Source organism: Schistocerca americana, chromosome 9 (genome assembly GCF_021461395.2).
Source record: "Schistocerca americana isolate TAMUIC-IGC-003095 chromosome 9, iqSchAmer2.1, whole genome shotgun sequence".
NCBI lineage: Eukaryota > Metazoa > Arthropoda > Insecta > Orthoptera > Acrididae > Schistocerca > Schistocerca americana.
Window position 1 is genome coordinate 107,031,077 of NC_060127.1, and position 19,399 is coordinate 107,050,475.

Below are 19,399 nucleotides of genomic sequence, written 5' to 3' on the forward strand. Positions count from 1 at the left end.
GTCCTCGACGACGAGGAGGAGCCGCGTCTGCGGCGGCGGCGGCCCGCGCACGAGCACAGCAGCTTGCTCATCGACCGGGGCTGGCTGCTGGCGACCGGCGCACCGGGGCGTCCACCGTGCCACCAGCTCCACCCTCCTGCTCCTCTGTCTGTACCTACAGCGGTCCCTTCAGTCAAGCGTACTCGAGTCTAGATCCACAAAGATGCACTGCAAATTACCAGACTTGATGTTGACTGCTAGACTGGTAGATCGAAATGCACAAAAGTGTCACTCCACAGTTTCCTGTGCACTGTCCTTACAATCACAAAGTACTGCTACAATGCCTTTTAAGTAGATACTGTTTCTGTAAGCGTAATGCACTACAGTGGACCATTAACAGCGCTACATCACTCACATGCCGCACATCTTTTAAGTTCGCCGTCGTGTAACTGCTGGTAACTAACTGCATTCCTAATTCGTCGCTGTCTCTCGCTGGTAATACGATCAGCACAGTAATAGCGTTCTTGTGAATGACCTCCAATTTGGAAACTGCCAACGAAAGGTCTGTGGCTTTGTATAAGGGTTGCCGGAAATAGAGCTAAGTTATATCTTCAACTTTCCAACTTGGCAAATATTGGCGGCGCTAACCTAGAAGAAACGATTGTTGTTAATTAATAGAGATAAAATTAAATTTCTTTACAAAATATTATGTGCGTGTGTGTGGTTGGGGAGGTTGTGGGTGTCAAGGGTGCGGGAGGGGGGAGGGGGGAGTGTGGGAGGGGGGGAGATGGGGAGGGTGGGAGGGGGAGGAGGGGGAGGAGGGGGAGGGGGAGGAGAGGGGTGGGAACGGGGGGAGGGGGCGGTGTGAGGGGGATGGGGGAGGGGGTGAGAGTGGGAGGGAGGGAAAATAGAATATTAGTAGGATGAAGCAGCGAGAGGAACAACAAGAGTGGACGGAAGGTATAAAGGATGGATGTAGATAATAGATCATAAACAGATGATAATCAGTACAGGAAATGTCAGTCAGTTTGTCATTCTCCTGGCCAAAATATACTCGTTAGTAGCAACAAGTCATTCTTCTGTAGAGCGTTTGGTTCAACAAAATGGTTCAAATGGCTCTGAGCACTATGGGACTTAACTTCTGATGTCATCAGTCCCCTATAACTTAGAACTACTTAAACCTAACTAACCTAAGAACATCACAAACATCCATGCCCGAGGCAGGATTCGAACCTGCAACCGTGGCGGTCGCGCAGTTCCAGACTGTAGCGCCTAGAACCGCTCGGCCACTGCGGCCGGCTTGGTTCAACAACTTGAGTACTGACTTCGAGTTATCGATGCTGTTGTTATGATATTCAGAACGAGATCGACACAGCTGTGCATTGCTAGGCTAATCTTGTGCATACCTCTTCATCTCTAGAGAAGTACTGCAGCCTACATACATTTGAATCTGCTTGCTGTAGTCAAACCTTGCTCTCCTCCTGCAATTATGACTCCCCACCCCGCAACACACACACACACACACACACACACACACACACACACACACACACACACACATATCCTTCCATTACCAGACCGGTAAGTCCTTGTCTCCCCAGGATTTGCCCCATCAACCGATCCCGTCTTTTGATCAAATTGTGTCTAAATTTTTCTCTTCTCCCCAGTTCGATTCAGCAACTCCTCATTTGTTATTCGATCTACCCATCCAATGTTCGGCGTTCTTCTACAGCAAATTTAATTTTGTGGGCATCATGATGAAAAAGATCACTTCAGCTGTATAGTAAATATTTACTTATGATCGAATTAGTGCATTAGAGCCACGTCTTCAGGGATATTTATTTCATGACTTACTTCAAGTACTAACCACACAACTGACTGAATGCTGAGTCATCTACTAGTATCACTTGAACTAAATCATGAAATAAATACGAGGGCGGTTCAGAAAGTAACCTCCGATTGGTCACAGTGCGGGTTGTGGGGGGAGTAGCGACGCCATCTGTGCGTTCACGCACTCAACAGGTCAGTCGGCATCAAGCCGTGGTCGAGTGAACGTCGTACCTGAGCTAGTTTAGTTTTTGTGGCAGTTTGAAATGTGTGCTGCAATAGAAAACCCCGCCAAATGTGAAGTGCGTGCTGTCATAAGGTTTTTTACAGCCAAAGGATATTCTGCAGCAGCTATTCATCGTGAGCTTTGTGCCGTGTACGGACCAAGAGTTATGAGTGAATGAGTTGTCCATGAATGAGTACGTTTACTTAAAAGTGGACGAGAAAACGTTCATGATGAAGAGAGGAGTGGTAGACCATCATTGGTGACTGACGAACTCGTTCAGACAGTTGATGCAAAAGTTCGTGAAAATCGACGTTTCTCAATGTCGGAGTTGTCTACTGGTTTTCCACAGATTTCTAAGACTCTCTTGTACGAGATAGTGACAGCAAGATTGGGTTACCGTAAATTCTGTGCACGATGGGTGCCCAAAATTCTTACCAAGCACTACAAAACTCAAAGAATGGCCTCACGTTATGAGGACGAAGGAGAACCATTGTTAAACAGAATCGTGACCGGTGACGAAACCTGGATTAAGTACGTGAACCCTGAGACAAAAGAACAATCAAAGATGTGGGCACATTCAAATTCGCCTACCAAACCAAGAAAAGCCTCGCAAGATTTTTCTGCCAGAAAACTGATGGCAACGGTGTTTTGGGATGCCAAAGGGGTGTTGTTGGTTGAATTCATGGAACGTGGTACGACCATTAATGAAGACGTGTACTGTGAAACAATAAAAAAGTTACGACGGGCTATACAGAACAAACGCCGTGGTATGCTGACTTCCGGTATCGTTTTTTTGCACGATAACGCCCGTCCTCATTCTGCTCGCAGAACAACGGCCCTTCTTGAGTCCTTCAAGTGGGACGTTATCAACCATCCACCTTACAGCCCAGACCTGGCGCCAAGTGATTATCACCTCTTCATGCATTTGAAGAAATGGCTCGGGTCACAGCGGTTTGATGACGACGAAGAGCTCAAAGATGCGGTCACAGGCTGGCTCCAGGCACAAGCGGGTGATTTTTATGCAGAAGGAATTTCAAAGCTTGTGAAGAGATACGATAAGTGCCTCAATCGCTATGGAGACTATGTAGAAAAATAGTGCAAAGATGTAATTGTAAGATGTATATATTAAAATATTTTTATTTAACTTGGTGTATTTTTTTAAAATCAACCGGAGGTTACTTTCTGAACGGCCCTCGTATATATCCCTGAAGATGTGGTTTTGACTCCTTGAAACCAGTTGGATCAGAAGGTAAACATTTATCATAAAGCTGAAATGGTCTTTTTTATCATGATTCTTCTACAGTACCACATTTCAAAATCTTATAGCATCTTTCTGTCTGAACTGCTTTTTTTTATCACCCACCTTTTGGTTCCATACAAGACTACAGTCCAGACAAATACTTTCAGAAACGACTTCCTAACAGTCTGAAATTTCATGTTAACAAATTCCTCTTTTTCAGAAATGCAGTTTTTTTCGAGTGTCTGTCTCTAATTTATATCCTCTCCACTTCAGCCATCATCAGTTATTTTACTGACCAAACTCATCTCCTACTTTCAGTGTACCATTTTCTAACCTAATTCTCTCATTGCCAGATTTAATTGCATTACCCTTGTTTTATGAATGTTGTCCACCCCAACATTAAATTTACTGTCGAGATGGAGAAGCACGGCAAGCTATCATTCTTGGATGTTTTGGTTGAGCGGAAGGCAGGAGGCCAGTTTGGTCATTCAGTGTACCGGAAACCAACACACACTGATCGGAACTTGAACGCCAATAGTTTCCACCACCATGTACACAAGAAAGCTGTCCTGAACACGTTGGTTCATAGAGCCAAGATTATCTCTGACGAAGACCACCTGCCTGCCGGGTGGCCAAGCGGTTCTAGGCGCTACAGTTTGGAACGGCGCGACCGCTACGGTCGCAGGTTCGAATCCTGCCTCGGGCATGGATGCGTGTGATGTCCTTAGGTTAGTTAGGTTTAAGTAGTTCTAAGTTCTACGGGACTGATGACCTCAAATGTTAAGTACCATACAGAGCAGAGCCATTTGAACCATTTGAACGACGACCACCTACGGCCTGAATTTCAGAACTTAATAAGTGTTTTCGGGGAAAATGGATACAGCAAAAGAGACATCGCAAACGCTTTCAAGGGCTGCCGATGAAAGACACCTGGTGAATCAGTAGAAGAGGCCAAACGGACTGTATTCCTGCCATACTGTGGAGTAGCTAGCTCCAAGTTAGGACGTCTGCTGCAGATACATGGGCTAAGACCAGTGTTCCGGCCCGCCCCCAAGATACGAGATATGTTGCGCCCTATTAAACACAACACTGCTCTTCAAGTGTCCGGTTTGTATGGTGTACCCTGTGAATGTGGTAGCATCTATATTGGACAAACAATTCGCACGGTTGCGGAGAATTGAACTGAGCACAAGCGTCATATAAAACAAAGGGAGCTTGAAAAGTCGGTCATAGCGGAGCATTGCCTAGAAAACAGACATAAAGTACAGTTTGAAAATACAAAAGTGTTGGCTCATGCATCTACATATTGAGACTCCATTATAAAGGAAGCGGCCGAGATTCGGTTAAACAACAACAATTTCAACAGAGACCAGGGATACACACTAAGCATGGCATGGGGGCGGGTGTTGGACATCGAAAGAAGGCAAAGACAGATGCGCGACGCGGGAGCGGCTGTTTCAAACGTGGCGCCTGCCCCTGGCGCCACCTGACGTCACCGGTGCTGCCACGGGCAACAGCTCCGCTAGCTGCCCGGGTCGACTTATGCGCGCCACATTGGGTCTATCTGATTGGCTGCTGATGATGTGATGCCTATACAAGCGAGAAACCGTAGCAGCCCCGGCAGCCCATCCTGCCTGGATCTCCGCCCCTCCTACCTTTTACAAATCCCTTCAAATCCTCGAACGCCATGCTCTTCGCCTCGCCTATCGTTCGGTCTCCCCTCCCCCATGCGGATCCTGTACGACCTTATCCCGTTCCCCCATCTCCCCCTTTTCCTCGAATGGATACGGATCCTCTACCCCTCCCGTAAGCTACATACCCCTCACCCGCTCGTCTCTCACATCCTCTCCCACCCCTGTCCCCTGCCGCACCTGTATTTCCACGTCCCACCTGCTCTCCATCTCTCCACCCTCCTTACCCTCTCCCAAGGTGGCTTCCGCCAGCTCCCCCTCCCTGATGATGCCCTCCTACCCTCCATCTACCCTTCCTACCAACTTTGATATTCCCATCCCACTTCCTGTGTTTGTTCCTATGGGCACCCTCTCTCCCTTCCCTCCCTCCTCCCTTTCTCCCCCCCCCCCTCCCCTGGGCTTCCCCTACCCCCATACCTCCATTCCTCCGACTATCTCCTCTGCCACTGGCATTTCTGCTCTCCCCTCTCCCTCCCCCACCACCTTCTTCCCGTCCTGGCAGGTCCCCAGACTCGCACACATTCAGTGGACATTGCGCGCCGGAGATCGTCGCCATTAGTTTTTCGTGACTGCGCCGTCGTGTTTGTGATTTAGTGTTTTTGCCGCCACGCTCCTTTGTTCACATGTACCATCTAAATCATCAGTGTTTGTGCACAGTGCCGACAGTTTTTCTTGTTTTTTCGTCGAGTGTGAATGGCTTCATGTTTTTAATTATTGTATCTACTGTTTTTTTAACCACCAGTCTGTTTCTTTTCTGTCTTCATTTTCTCTTTTATTGTAATGCTTGTGGCTGAAGAGCGGAGTAAACTTTTCCGCTGCCAGCCCACCTTGCATGAGGTGCAAAATAACAACAAAGAGAAATAGAAGCAGCCCAGGCAGTCAGTGAACTCCTGATGACGATGGCAGAGAGGACCATCGAAAGCTCGAGGATTTTATTCGAATTGACGCGGCTGGAAAACCGAGAACGTTTTATTCATGTATGCCGTCGTGGAAGACTCCGAGGACACATACCCTTGTTTTAGTTCTGTTGATGTTCACCTTATAATCTCTTTTCAGAGCACTCTCCAGACCGTTCGACTGTTGTTCCAAATCCTCTCTTGACATCCTCCTGAGTAATCCCAGCTTGGAGATCCGATTGGGTGAGTATTTTACCTCCGTAATATTTGACCCGAGAGTATGCCGTCATCATTAAGCCATACAGTAGAGCTATACACCCTCGAAAAAAAGAAAAGAAAGAAAAGACAACAACAACAACAGCGGCTATAGTTTCCCCTTCGTTTCAGCTATTGGCACCATCATCGGGCTATCAGAAAGAGAAATAAATCTCAAATACTCGGTAACTCAGAAATTATGTGACAGACGATTGTGTTACACTGTTATGGACACGCACCAGCGGCTGCAGCTGTTAGGAGAAGGAGGGGGAGGAACCCACAGGTGGAGGGACGGTCTCGTAGCCGCCAGGCTGAGTACGCACTCAGCCCGCTGGACATGTTTATTTTGGTTTGCGCTGGCGCGCTGCCCGCTGCCGGCGGAAACTGCACAGCGCTGGACGGCGGGGCAGGTGGACCGCCCGTCGACGCCGTAAAGCATAGCGGCTATTCCTGACGGTGCCGCGGCCGTCGAGGTGGAAACGCCGGGGCGGGGCCTCGTAAACGTCTGCAGCTGACAACGCGAGGCCAAAAGATGGTCCGTGTCTCTTAGAGCTCACAATGAGCTCTGTATACTCGAATTAAACTCACTATAGGGTCCTATGGCATCATCCACAAACTCCCCATGTCTGCACACTCCGATACTCGATTCGCCAGTCTTCACCGCTGCTCATTTAAATGAAAACTCATCGCCTGGGTCTGTTGTCGAGTACAAGTGACCTACACTGGCCTAGAGAGGAGAAAGAGTACACCAGTTCACTAGTATAATCGCGGACTCTCGGCATTGCCGCTATATACGCAACCGTTGGCGATAATAATTAATTAATATGTACCAATGCAATATTTGGGCCAGTGCATACCTTGTGCCATCTCCGTACACTCGGTTTCTCACATTTAGTCTTCGCGCTGTGAACTAAGCGCTCTGCACAATCGATTCTGACATCCGTTGTTTCTGCTGTGAACCACTAACTGGTACATCTGCCCAGTACCATGTAAGGCCTCCGCGAGCACGCAAAAGTGTCGCGACATGGTGTGGCATGCACTAATGTCTGAAGTAGTGCTGAAGGGAACTGAAACCATGAATCCTGCAGGGCTGTCCATAAATCCGTAAGACAACGAGGGGGTGGAGATCTCTTCTCAACAGCCCATTGCAAGGCATCCCAGATATGCTCAATAATGTTCATGTGCGAGGAGTGTTTACACTCAGGAGAGTGTTCCTGGAGCCACTCTGTAGCAATTCTGGACGTTGGAGTATCGCATTGTCCTGCTGGAATTACCCAAACCCGTCGGAATGCACAGTGGACATGAACTGTTGCAGGTGATCAGACAGGATGCTTTCGTACGTGTCACCTGTCAGAGTCGTATCTAGACGTATCAGGGGTCGCATATCACTCCAACTGCATACGTCCCACACCATTATAGAGCCTCCACCAGCTTGGACACTCCCCTGCTGACATGCAGGGTCCATGGATTCATGAGGTTGCCTCCATACCCGTACACGCACATCCGCTCAATACAATTTGAAACGAGACTCGTCCGACCAGGCAACATGAATCCAGTCATCAACAGTCCAATGTCGGTGCTGAAGGGCCCAGGTAACGCGTAAAGCTTTGGTCGGGCAGTCAACAAGGGTACATGAGTGAGCCTTCGCTTCCGAAAGCCCATATCGGTTATGTTTCGTTGAATGGTTGGCGCAATGACACTTGTTGATGGCCCATCATTAAAATCTGCAGCAAATTGCGAGAGGATTGCACTTCTGTCATCTCGAACGATTCTCTTCCGTCGCGTTGGTCTCGTTCATGAGGGATCTTTTTCCGGCCGCAGCGATGTCGGGGTTTGATGTTTTACTGGATTCCTGATATTCACAATACACTTGTGAAATGGTCGTAAGGGAAAATCCCCACTTCATCGTTACCTTGGAGATGCCATGTCCCATCGTTGGTGCGCCAACTGTATCACCACGTTCAAACTCACTTAAATCTCGATAACGTGGCACTGTAACCGATCCAACAACTGCGCCAGGCAATTGCTGTCTTACATAGGTTTTGCCAACCGTACCGTAGTATTCTACATATCTCTGTATTTGAATACGCATATCTATACCAGTTTCAGTGGCGCTTCACTGTATAACGTCTGCTGCATTCGTAATGGCTGGCATGTTGATTACTAATTTGCTGTGACGCAAACTTCTGACTGTCTAACACGTGTACGTAGCGGTAACAACCAATAAATTTTTGTAGTTTCTTGCATATAGTCGTTTACTTTTCTGACATCTCAAATGGATCAGCCTGTACTTGCCTACCTTACAGTATTCACAGGCGCTCTCCTGCCTATCTTGCGGGACCTGCACTCCTGGGAGAAAGGATACTGCTGAGATTTGGCCTAGCCACAGCCTGGTGTATGTTTCCGGAATCTGTGACTGCGCAGTGGAGTGTGATTGGTCTGAAACTTCCTGACTGATTAAAGCTTGTGGGAAGTTTTGAAGGTAGGAGATGAGGTTTTGGCGGAAGTAAAGCTGTGAAGGCAAACGTCTCAGGTTCGAGTCCCCATCCGTCACAGACTTTTAATCTGCCTGGTAGTTATGTCAGTGCACACTCTACAGCGGAGTGTAGAATAATTCACAACGACTACAGGTTAAATCTGCGGGTGGACAGCTGAGTGTACGAGTGTTGAAATCTGTCTGCGTATTACTGTTCCAACGTGCAGATGCGTTTTCGTATACTTCCTGTTTGTGCAAAGCGCCTCTCAGACGGAAACGTTTACGCAGCCCACCAGGGCTTCGATGAGTGGCAGTGACCGCTTCAGAGCAACTTGGGTTTGAATTGAGATCTTAACACTCTTAACACGTTATTAAGCAGCGCGTTATTATTAATAAAGGAGAAAAAAGAAGGGATCGAAAACAGTTACTTCCCTGTTCAAACAGCGGTTTTTCCTTGCTGCGTGGACTGGCGTAAAAAAAGTATGATGGAAAGTTTCAATGCCTTGGCTCCTACATTGAAGCAGCAAAGGAACTAGTACAGGCATGCGTATTGAAATAGAGAGAGATATGTAAACAGGCAGAATACGGCGCTGCGGTCGGCAACCCCTATACAGGGTGAAAAGTATTTAAACCGACAAACTCTGGGAGGTTGTAGGGGACATCAAAACAAATATTTTTCCCTAGTGTCATTTTTTCCTATGAGGAGTATTTAAACCGGTAGAGGAAGATTTCTCTGGCGGCAAATTAATTAAACCAACAAACACTGTTCTAGGCGCGCAGTCCGGAACCGCGCGACTGCTGCGGTCGCAGGTTCGAATCCTGCCTCGGGCATGGATGTGTGTGATGTTCTTAGGTTAGTTAGGTTTAAGTAGTTCTAAGTTCTAGGGGACTGATGACCACAGATGTTAAGTCCCATAGTGCTCAGAGCCAGCCAACAAACACTTTTCCATTTTTTATGACCAAGAGACAACAACTAGGTAGCAGATACGGCCGAATTAAACAGTCCGCAACAACACCGACCCACACATTAACGAAGAACTGCACTTGATGAGCGCTAGTAACTGTGGCATGTGGGTTATCCTCACTCCAAACATGCGAATTCTGCATGTTGAAGACTCCATCACGCCCGAACGTTGCTTCATCGGAAAACAACGCGGATGATGGAAATGTGGGATGCATTTCACACTGTTCCAGGTACCACTGCGAAAATTGTGCTCTGGGTGGATAGTCAACTGGTTCCAGGTTGTGGACACGCGGTATCTGAAATGGATGTAAAAATTGCTCTCGAAGGACTGTTCTTACATTCGTCTGATTCGTCCCCATGTGATGTGCGATTGCACGAGTGCTGACTGAAGGATCGCACTCCACATGCTGCAAGACAGCTTCCTCAAATTGCACCGTTCTTTCCGTGCGACGGCATCCCTGTCCAGGTAATCTGCTAAATGACCTGGTCTCACGCAGACGTTGGTATGATGCGGGATACGGCGATTAGGATATTGTTGTTGATAAACCCGCTGTGAAGCTCGTCCGTTGTGGTGCGCTATGTAGTACGCACAAACCATATCAGTGTACTCACTCCAGGTGTATCTCTCCATTAGTAAAAAAGAGACAATGCACTACTACACTGGTGGACAGCAGTTGCCTACAACTGAAGAGCGTAATACGCCAACAACTGAGGATCGCAATACGGCCTCTAACAACTGAAGAGCGTAATACGGCCTCCAACGGTTTAAATAATCCTCGTAGGAAATAATCACATTAGGGAAAAATATTTGTTTTGATGTCCCCTGCAACCTCGCAAAGTTCGTCGGTTTAAATACCTTTCACCCTGTATAAGACGACAAGTGCCTGGCGCGGTTCTTGGGTCGGTTACTGCTGCTACAATGGCAGATTATCAGGAGATCTTTCCGAACGACGATATCACGAGTGTACCGTGAATATCAGGAATCCGGTAAAATATCTCATCGCCGACATCGCTGCCGCCGAAAAAAGATCTTGCAAGAACGATACCTACGACGACTGAAGAGAATCGTTCAACGTTACCGAAGTGCAACCCTTCCGTAAATTGCTGAAGATTTCAATGCACGACCATCAACAAGTGCTAGCGCGCGAACCATTCAACGAAATATCGTCGATATGGGCTTTCGGAGCCGAAGGCCCACTCGTGTACCCTTCATGACTGCACGACGCAAAGCCTTACGCATCGCTTGGGCCCTTCAGCACCGACATTGGACTGTTGATGACTGGAAACATGTTGCCTGGTCGGACTAGTCTCGTTTCAAATTGTATCGAGTGGATGGACGTGTACGGGTATGGAGAAAATCTGATGAATCCATGGACTCTGCATGTCAGCAGGGGGACTGTTGAAGCTGGTGTGCATTTGGAGTAGTAAGGGACCCCTGATACAACTCTGACAGGTGACACGTGCGTAAGCATCATGTCTGATCACCTGCATCCATCCATTTGCATTGTGCATTCCGACGGACGTACAGTTTCAGCAGGACCCTGCGACACCCCACACGTCCAGAATTGCTACAGGGTGGTTCCAGGGACACTCTTCTGAGTTTAAACACTTCCGCTGGCCACCAAACTCCCCAGACATGAACATTATTGAGCATATATAGGATTCCTTGCAACGTGCTGTTCAGAAGAGATCTCCACCCCCTCGCACTCTTACGGATTTATGTACAGCTCTGCATGATTCATGGTGTCAATGCCCTCGAACACTACTTCAGACATTGGTCGAGCCCATGCCACGTCGTGTTGCGGCACTTCCGCGTGCTCGCAGGAGCCCTTCGCAATATTAAGCACGCGTACTACTTTCTTCGGCTCTTCAGTGTATATTAGTAAACGACTAACCTTGTGTATGGTCGTAAGGCCTAAGCTGCAGGTTGCCTATCTGTTGGCTTCCAGTAGCAACAAAAGTTTGATTATTAATATTTCATATAATTAATACCGAATTTAAAATTTAAAATGCCATCATAATCTGCTCATTAAAGGTTTAATCTCATGAGAAAGATTCATCGCAGTAAGACAAGTACGGAAGTTAGAAGCTGTTTAGACATTTTGAATCGGAGCAACTTAATACACGATTTATATTTATCCAGTGTTTGAGAACGAGAGTGCTTAGCGACTGCCAAGGAACTTAACAAGTACTTGGAAATCCTTATCAAACATTTTCTCGCTGACCCCCCGTCACAGAATAGTGAAAAGAAAAAAGTTTATAGCTTGTTGTGTGCAGTACACCTTTAACATCAGGCACGGGGTTTTAATTTACTACTTGTCTGCTACGCGTTCTACTCGCAACACACTGTGCAGGCAGTACCCACATGTACCACTGAACACATCTGCAAACTTATGTCATTGTCCAACACGGAGCTCAGCAGATATGACGTCATAAACATTTAGATGCGTGAAAAACTATCTCTCGTTTAAAAGTGGACGGCAAATTACCCAGGTTATTGTTTGATAGTGAGAGCACGTGCCGAATTCCAGCAAACCTTAAACATTATTTGAAACCTCTTATAAACTTTTTCTCGCTTACGTGATTAACGTCTAATAATGAACACACTAACTCATTTATAAAATAATCAGAAGTTTCAAGCTGTTTTATACATGGGTGTTGAATTCTTTAGGCCATCTGTGGTGTACTATTAATCTACATTCGTTATCTATCAGTTTCGTGAAATCACAACAGCCTATGTAAAACACGCTGCGTGTGCACTTACTGCCGGCAGTAATTAATCGTTTACGGGAGTCGGAGAGTCAGGAAGTCAACTTAAGTGATTTCAAGCAATCCATGACGCTGTTACAGTTTGTGTGTTTAACAGCTTAGGCGACCATAGCTTCTATTCTTTTTTTTTTCAATCAGTTGTAATTTCCTATGCAATGCGAGCGGGACGGATAATGAAGGACATTATTCTGCCAAGAAACGACAGTCCCTTCGCATGTTTAAGAGCTTAATCGGATTATTAGCAATAATTCATGCCAGTCTGAGCGAGAGAGAGAGAGAGAGAGAGAGAGAGAGACCTGTCGATCCTGCCACAGGTGGGTACGAATCTTCACTCGTCTGTTGTCGTCCAAGTGTGTGACATTTCATCCGCAAACAAGAGTTGCGTTGTGAAACTTACTGGCAGATTAAAACTGTGTGCCGGGCCGAGACTCGAACTCGGGACCTTTGCTTTTCGCGGGCAAGTGCTCTACTAACTGAGCTACCCAAGCACGACTCACGCCCCGTCCTCACAGCTTTACTTCTGCCAGTACCTCGTCTCCTACCTGCGAAAGTGTGAGGACGGGGCGTGATTGGTTGGTTGGTTTTGGGGAAGGAGACCAGACAGCGAGGTCATCGGTCTCATCGGTTTAGGGAAGGACGGGGAAGGAAGTCGGCCGTGCCCTTTGACAGGAACCATCCCGGCATTTGCCTGGAGCGATTTAGGGAAATCACGGAAAACCTAAATCAGGATGGCCGGACGCGGGATTGAACCGTCGTCCTCCCGAATGCGAGTCCGGTGTCTAACCACTGCACCACCTCGCTCGGTACGGGGCGTGAGTCGTGCTCGAGTAGCTCAGTTGGTAGAGCACTTGCCCGCGAAAAGCAATGGTCCCGAGTTCGAGTCTCGGCCCGGCACACAGTTTTAATCTGCCAGGAAGTTTCACATCAGCGCACACTCCGCTGCAGAGTGAAAATCTCATTCAAGAGTTGCGTTACGAGACTGTACCTAAATGGCAGCGGCAGTATCACTGATGTACGCTCTCAGAGTAGCACCAACTATGTCGACGAGGCATATGGAATAGGGCGGCACTCGACTGATGGGGGAGCAATTCCTGAGGGGCAGCATTTGTGTCTTGGTGAGGCGTCTGCAGAAAGCCTTTTGTAGTGCGATGGCGAAGTAATTTCTGTGTCCCCGAGTCAATCTGAGCGTGCGAGGGTTACAGTAAGCCAGCAGCTAAACCTCGGTTATAAGCTACTGGAAACCTATATCCCCAAGAAAGAGTCCCGAAACGAAACATTGATGATACAAGTCACTAAGGACACCAGCTTTAAGAAAACAGTTTGGTGAATTTCGGATCTTGAGTACACTGGCCGCATGTAAGCTGCAGATAAAAAGTGTATTAACGGAAAACGTTACAAAAATAGGAGTCAGTTTCTGTATACCGGTAGTCGGCATTGAGTACCTGGCGTAAAACGGCCATATAGTCAAGGCACAATTAAATGTTGATCGCATTAGGTTTCAAATGCTCACCACCTTATCAGTAAGCCATCCTTTGACTGCCGTGCCACTGATAACACGACTTGCATAGTAATCAATAGCAGTGTTGTTCTCCACAAGCTTGGATAACACCATTCAGGGCCGGAATGAATCTCTGTTAAGTGCTGTACTCAGTTTTCTCCACTCCTGACTAGAGTTTACCTCTGGTCTCTCAACAGGTGCGAAAAAGACGTAGCAGTCATCCAGAATAAAGGAAATTCAACTGATCCACAAACCGACCATCTGCATCACTCGTATTTACCCTTGCCAGAATTCTAGAATACATTGTCAGTTGAAACATTATGAAATATCACGAATAAAGTAACTATCTCCTTGATTCTATGCTTCTAGACTTTCAAAACGCTTCTGACTCGCTACCAGATTGCCACTTATTCCAGGAAATACCCTCCTACGAGATACCTAACCAGGTTAGCGACTAGAACGAAAATATCTGAACAGACAGAACATAGTGTGTTATCGCAAGTGGAGAGTCGCCTAAAAATACTGGTGACATTTCGCGCGCCCCAGGGAACGGGGGGCGGAATGTTGGAATGTTGATCACTTAGCCGTTATCTCAGGTTTTTAATGAATAGTGCAGTTTTCTATGAGGAAATTTTATCCCGTAAATTCCTGGTAGTATCCAGCTAGATCTAGATCCATCAACCTGGTAAATCTTTCCACAGAGAAATGCAAAGCCGTGCACTTGACGAAATGAAGAAAGTACGGTATCCTTTGTGTACCGGGTTAATGGTGGCTCACAGTTACAGTCGGTCATGTTATACAACTTGTCCCATTTATCTCGATCACCGCAAAAAATTTGCTGTCCAGGAAAATAAAAATACGTAATCAGCAATATTGCCTGTCTCGTCGGTTTGTTTGTTACGAAGATATGAGCAGCAGTACTTTTTTTTTATAGCATGTTATAGCTTATATTCGATAATCTACTTCTCTCTTCAGGGCCTGTTCAAGAACAAATCACAGCATACCATTGACGTAAACATTACTTTATTAAAAAGATAACACAATATTGAGTTTGACTCTCTTGTTCTAGCTTACGTTGCGGGCAACACTCATCTCAGAAGACTTTCCGCAAACGGGACGTCATTTTGACTCCACACGCAACTGCAGGTATTGTGACAAGGAAGGATATGGGTGTTACTGCTCCTCGTTTCGTTCGCAGCAATTTAAGCTGTCCCTTTTGGTTCCCGCCTAACCACACACACGAAAATGACTCCATACTCGGAAATAAAGAGCCAAATATTTGTGACGAGGAAGAATATGAATTTTATTGCTGCTATTTCAATCGCAGTAATTTAAGTTTTCCTCCTAGTTTCCTGCCTGAGCAAATCGCCAAATATTTATTTCGTCCTTCGTCCTCTAATCAGTTGGAAATGTAAATAGCACCGAAAATTACAGAATATATTTGTGTAACATTCATAAGAAAGTCACCAAAGGTGTTAACAACGCTAAGATAAAAAGAAAAAAAAATCAACACGTAGTGAGATGCGAACCTACCGTAATCCAGGGCATTATCCATTACACTAACATATTGGTATGTGATTTTGGACTCGTATCTTGATTGTTATAGTACCTATCGAAGGTTTATATCGTTGATGCATTATTGTCTGACATTTAATGATAGTGGTAACTAGTTTGTGATATTCAGTTCACCATTACTTTGAAACGGGATACCGTAAGTTATTGTACAAAACATGTAAATAAGCAAAAATTAATATGGCACCTACTGCATCGATTGCCGATACTGCGTGTCAAAATGAAGTCACGTTTGCATGAAGTCTTGTGCTACCCTAAAGTTGCAGCTACCCGAGATAGCGTGACTCGTCCAATTGCTGGAGTTGCCAGTAAACAAATGGAAACACGAGGAAAAAGCAGCTATACAGAGCTGAACGACTGAATGACTGTTGTGTATTTCACCTGTTATCCATTTGTTTACCGTCGATACCAACAAGTGAATGACCTGAGATGCCCAGGGCACTGGCTCTGTCTGCCAGTACAGGAGAGTCAAACTCAAATTTTTGATGTGAAAACTATTTGCTCGTTAGTCGAACTTTCCCGTGTAATAAAATACCGCAGAGCTCAATCGTTAATAACTACGTGAAATGCGTAAAAAATGATTTAGCCCACACTATGTCCGCCGCTATTTGTCGCGTAGAATTTGTTTTGACTGTGACGTCCTCGTATCAGTATAAGCGCATGCGCGTGATTGTTAGGAGTTAATTTTGTGTGAAGTTTATAGACTGGTGCAGCGAGGAAACACGTTTAGATGGAACGTGATCCGGGCGTCCTCGTGTAGAGTTGTGGAACGGTACTAGGAACCAAAGTGAGACAATAAAGAGTATTGGCTGGAATATAAATGAAAATCGGTATTAAATTGAAAATTTAATAATAATGAAAGATGCCGTCTATCATGACTCGTAAATATGCTCGGAAATACAGAAAATGCTAGTCTTAGGAAAACTCGAGTCGAAAGGAACCCAAAAAAACCTAAAATGTTCAGTGCCGAGAGCTACAGCAGCGTCGGAAAGGAATGAGAAAAACTGCGCAAAACGATTAAGTAGCTGGCATATCGGGCGTACAGTGAGCGCCGACAGTCCGTACTCGTTATTTATCTACTTTGGGACCATTATACCACACTGTGAAACGGAAGTATTGAAGACGTTGATAACATATTACATACTAATACGAAACGCTTGGCATCAATCACTGGAAGCTTTTACGAAAAATTTACTGCACACACAAGAAGATTTTGCTACATATTTAACGTCATGTTTACGTCACTGGTTCATGATGATACGTTTTGGTCAGCTCTTTAGGAGAGGAAGTACCTTACCAAATAAAAAATACAGGGTGAAATAAAAAAAAATACCTACTTTTATTCATATCTTTGTGACAAGTGACACGAAAGGCACTCCCCCCCCCCTCCCCCCCCTCGTTGTTAAACAACATTTTTATCATACACTTAGTACTTTGCTTCTGGACAAAAAGCTGTTCTGGGTGTTCAAGATAAATGATACAGCCTGTGTAAATTTCTCGTTCCATGGTGGATGGACCGGACAAATAAATCACTTACGGTATGCATGATATCGACGGCACAGATAAGTAGGGCGTCTGAAAGGAAGTTCGCAGTTTTTGTTGTAAAAACCGGTTTCTGTGGCTTTGTAAGCATGTCCCAGCGAGCTTTTCGGCGTCTTTCATCGCGTCTCTGCCAGCTAACGTTTTCCGACATTTCCACCTGCTCTGCCTTCACTTGAGCAATAATCAAGTACGAACAGTCCCTTTTGCAAACACAGTGTAGTTTCTGACCATTCTACCAATTAATACTGTAGGCTGCCGTTCGCTTTGCCCACGCCCTACCCTGTATGGGGGTGATGTTTGTACACATTATGAACTCTCCGGTACCGGTGGGTGTCTACCATTTCATCTGTAAGGGAACAACCCCATCCGACACTGTTTGAAGGTAAATGTCACAGTTTCTAGATTACTGGTTACATTCGATGTCAGCAGAAACGTAACTGTAAACTTCACAAAGTTACTTACAACATTTCAAGTAAATTTTGTTAATCTACACACAGAAAAAAATATGTCTAAGTTAATTTAAATACTGACTTTACCAGAAATGTAAACAATTGGATTCTTTGCCTACAAATGTAATTGCGGTTCTCTCTCACTCGCAGGGGTAGAAGTTGTAAGAGTCAGTCTTCTGTAACAAGAAGAAACACTTTATATTTGGTTGAATGTTGTAGCTCATGGGAGCAGATGGAAGTTATTTTCGCCAACCAGTTGTCTGAATTGTTTAAGACTGCAGAAGTTAAGGTGCGATCATTTATCATTTCGTATTTAGTGATCCATTGAACTTTTACAAACTTGGAAAGTTTCAGACTTGTTCGTACAGGAAAATCCGGAGACAAGAATGATACAGCGAAGACAACAAAAAAAAAAAAAAAAAAACCAACTAAGTGACGGACTCAAGAACTATTTAACATGAATATGAACATGTTTAAAATTCAGAAAGCTGACATACATCAAGGGTGGTTTGACCCTTTACTGAAAATGGTGAGTTACGATGGTCGTTGCACTTGATATCTCTGCACCTTACGACTGCCATATGTTTGTATCACACGACCCATTAATACTCTAGCAGAAGAATAACACAATTTTTTTCGTTTCGTGAAGTGCACAACTTTCTCAGAGTTAGCTGCACATTTCAGGCATATATGAGACTCCAAACAGTACTGCCTGCCAAGTTGTTAATATACAGGAGAACAGTAAGTAGGTGTGGCTCAACCGGTCGAGAGGACGTCAATTGGACGCCACTTGGTTACTTGCGTATACTTAATCAATCCCAGTTATCCAACCGGGGATCGAAGACCTGCAGTTTGGTGTGGAATCCGAACCACGTGTAGTTGCTGACGGCTGCTCACATCGTTGAGTGGTGAAGGCTACACTGCAGGCGGACTGAAGCACCCCGCGGTGGGGCCGGCATTCGATCCTGCTACCCTTCTGTTTCCGAGCACGCACTAGACCACTAGACCGCCAGGTCCGACACAGCGTATACGACGAAACCGCTACTGTCCTATTACACCTATCCTGGATCCCACCAGACCTTACTTCAGCGTCATCTGGCTGCCTGTTCAGTGCAACGATAAGGCAAAGCACCGAGCTGAATCAGTGGGAATAGTTAACGCCACTGACCGATTACAGCGATTTTCGCGGTTATTCATGACACTACGGAAGCTCCCAGCTCGGACGCAAATGGTTAGAATCGCGACTCTTAAAGGCTTTTTATCGTCGGTAATTTTAAGACAGGGACAGGCGGAACTAGGTTCACACTGTTGTTGATGATTGATGATGATGATGACGATGATGATGATGATGATTCGTCAATCATATGGTGACTTTCAGCTCAGAGAAGGCTATTTGTCAACAACGGATTCGACCCCAAACCCTTCTACCATTCCACCCTCACTTGTGTAATATAAACACAACACAACACAGCACTCCGCATTTTCCACAAGAAACTGACTCTGATCTAGACTTGGCAAGTTATCTAGCGCTTGCTACTACTGACGAGGCAATGGAAATATCGTTGCCTAAGCGAATCGAGAATCTGGTCGATGTTAATGTCGCTTCAAGGTCGTTCAGAGGGCAACACCACAGCCGGAGGCGTAAACAAACTCGCTTATCTAGCTCGCGGCGTGTACGCATCCGCTGAGGATTTTCACTACAGTAGTCCAAGGCCGTCAGTGTGTCGGTCGCCGTCTGGAGTGTCTGGGAGGAGCTGCGGTGACGTCAGGAGAAGAGGCGAGGTGCGCGCAGCACAGCGGCGTCGACATCAGCGTCAGCGCGGCCACCCACCGGTCGTGGTGCGCCGTCACAGCAGCCGCCAGTCGTGGGTTCGAAGCCCTCGCACTGTCTGGAGCGGACTGCTGGTTCTGTCTGCGCTGTGTCCGGTGGACAGGGCTGGCAGTTGGAGGGGATCCCGAGGGAGGGGCGGGTTTATTCCGGGCGGGCGTCCACCTCCGCCCCCCCCCCCCTCCCC

General features: G+C 46.2%; 1 protein-coding gene across 1 annotated transcript in view; it reads right to left on the bottom strand.

Annotated features, from left to right (window-relative positions):
* LOC124550710 overlaps positions 1-71 on the bottom strand; it is a 67,544-nt gene extending 67,473 nt beyond the window's left edge. The window contains exon 1 of the mRNA XM_047125432.1: positions 52-71. Within this exon, the coding sequence (XP_046981388.1) occupies positions 52-71 (20 nt within the window). The remainder of the gene's footprint in view (positions 1-51) is intronic.
* Positions 72-19,399: the final 19,328 nt, after the last annotated feature.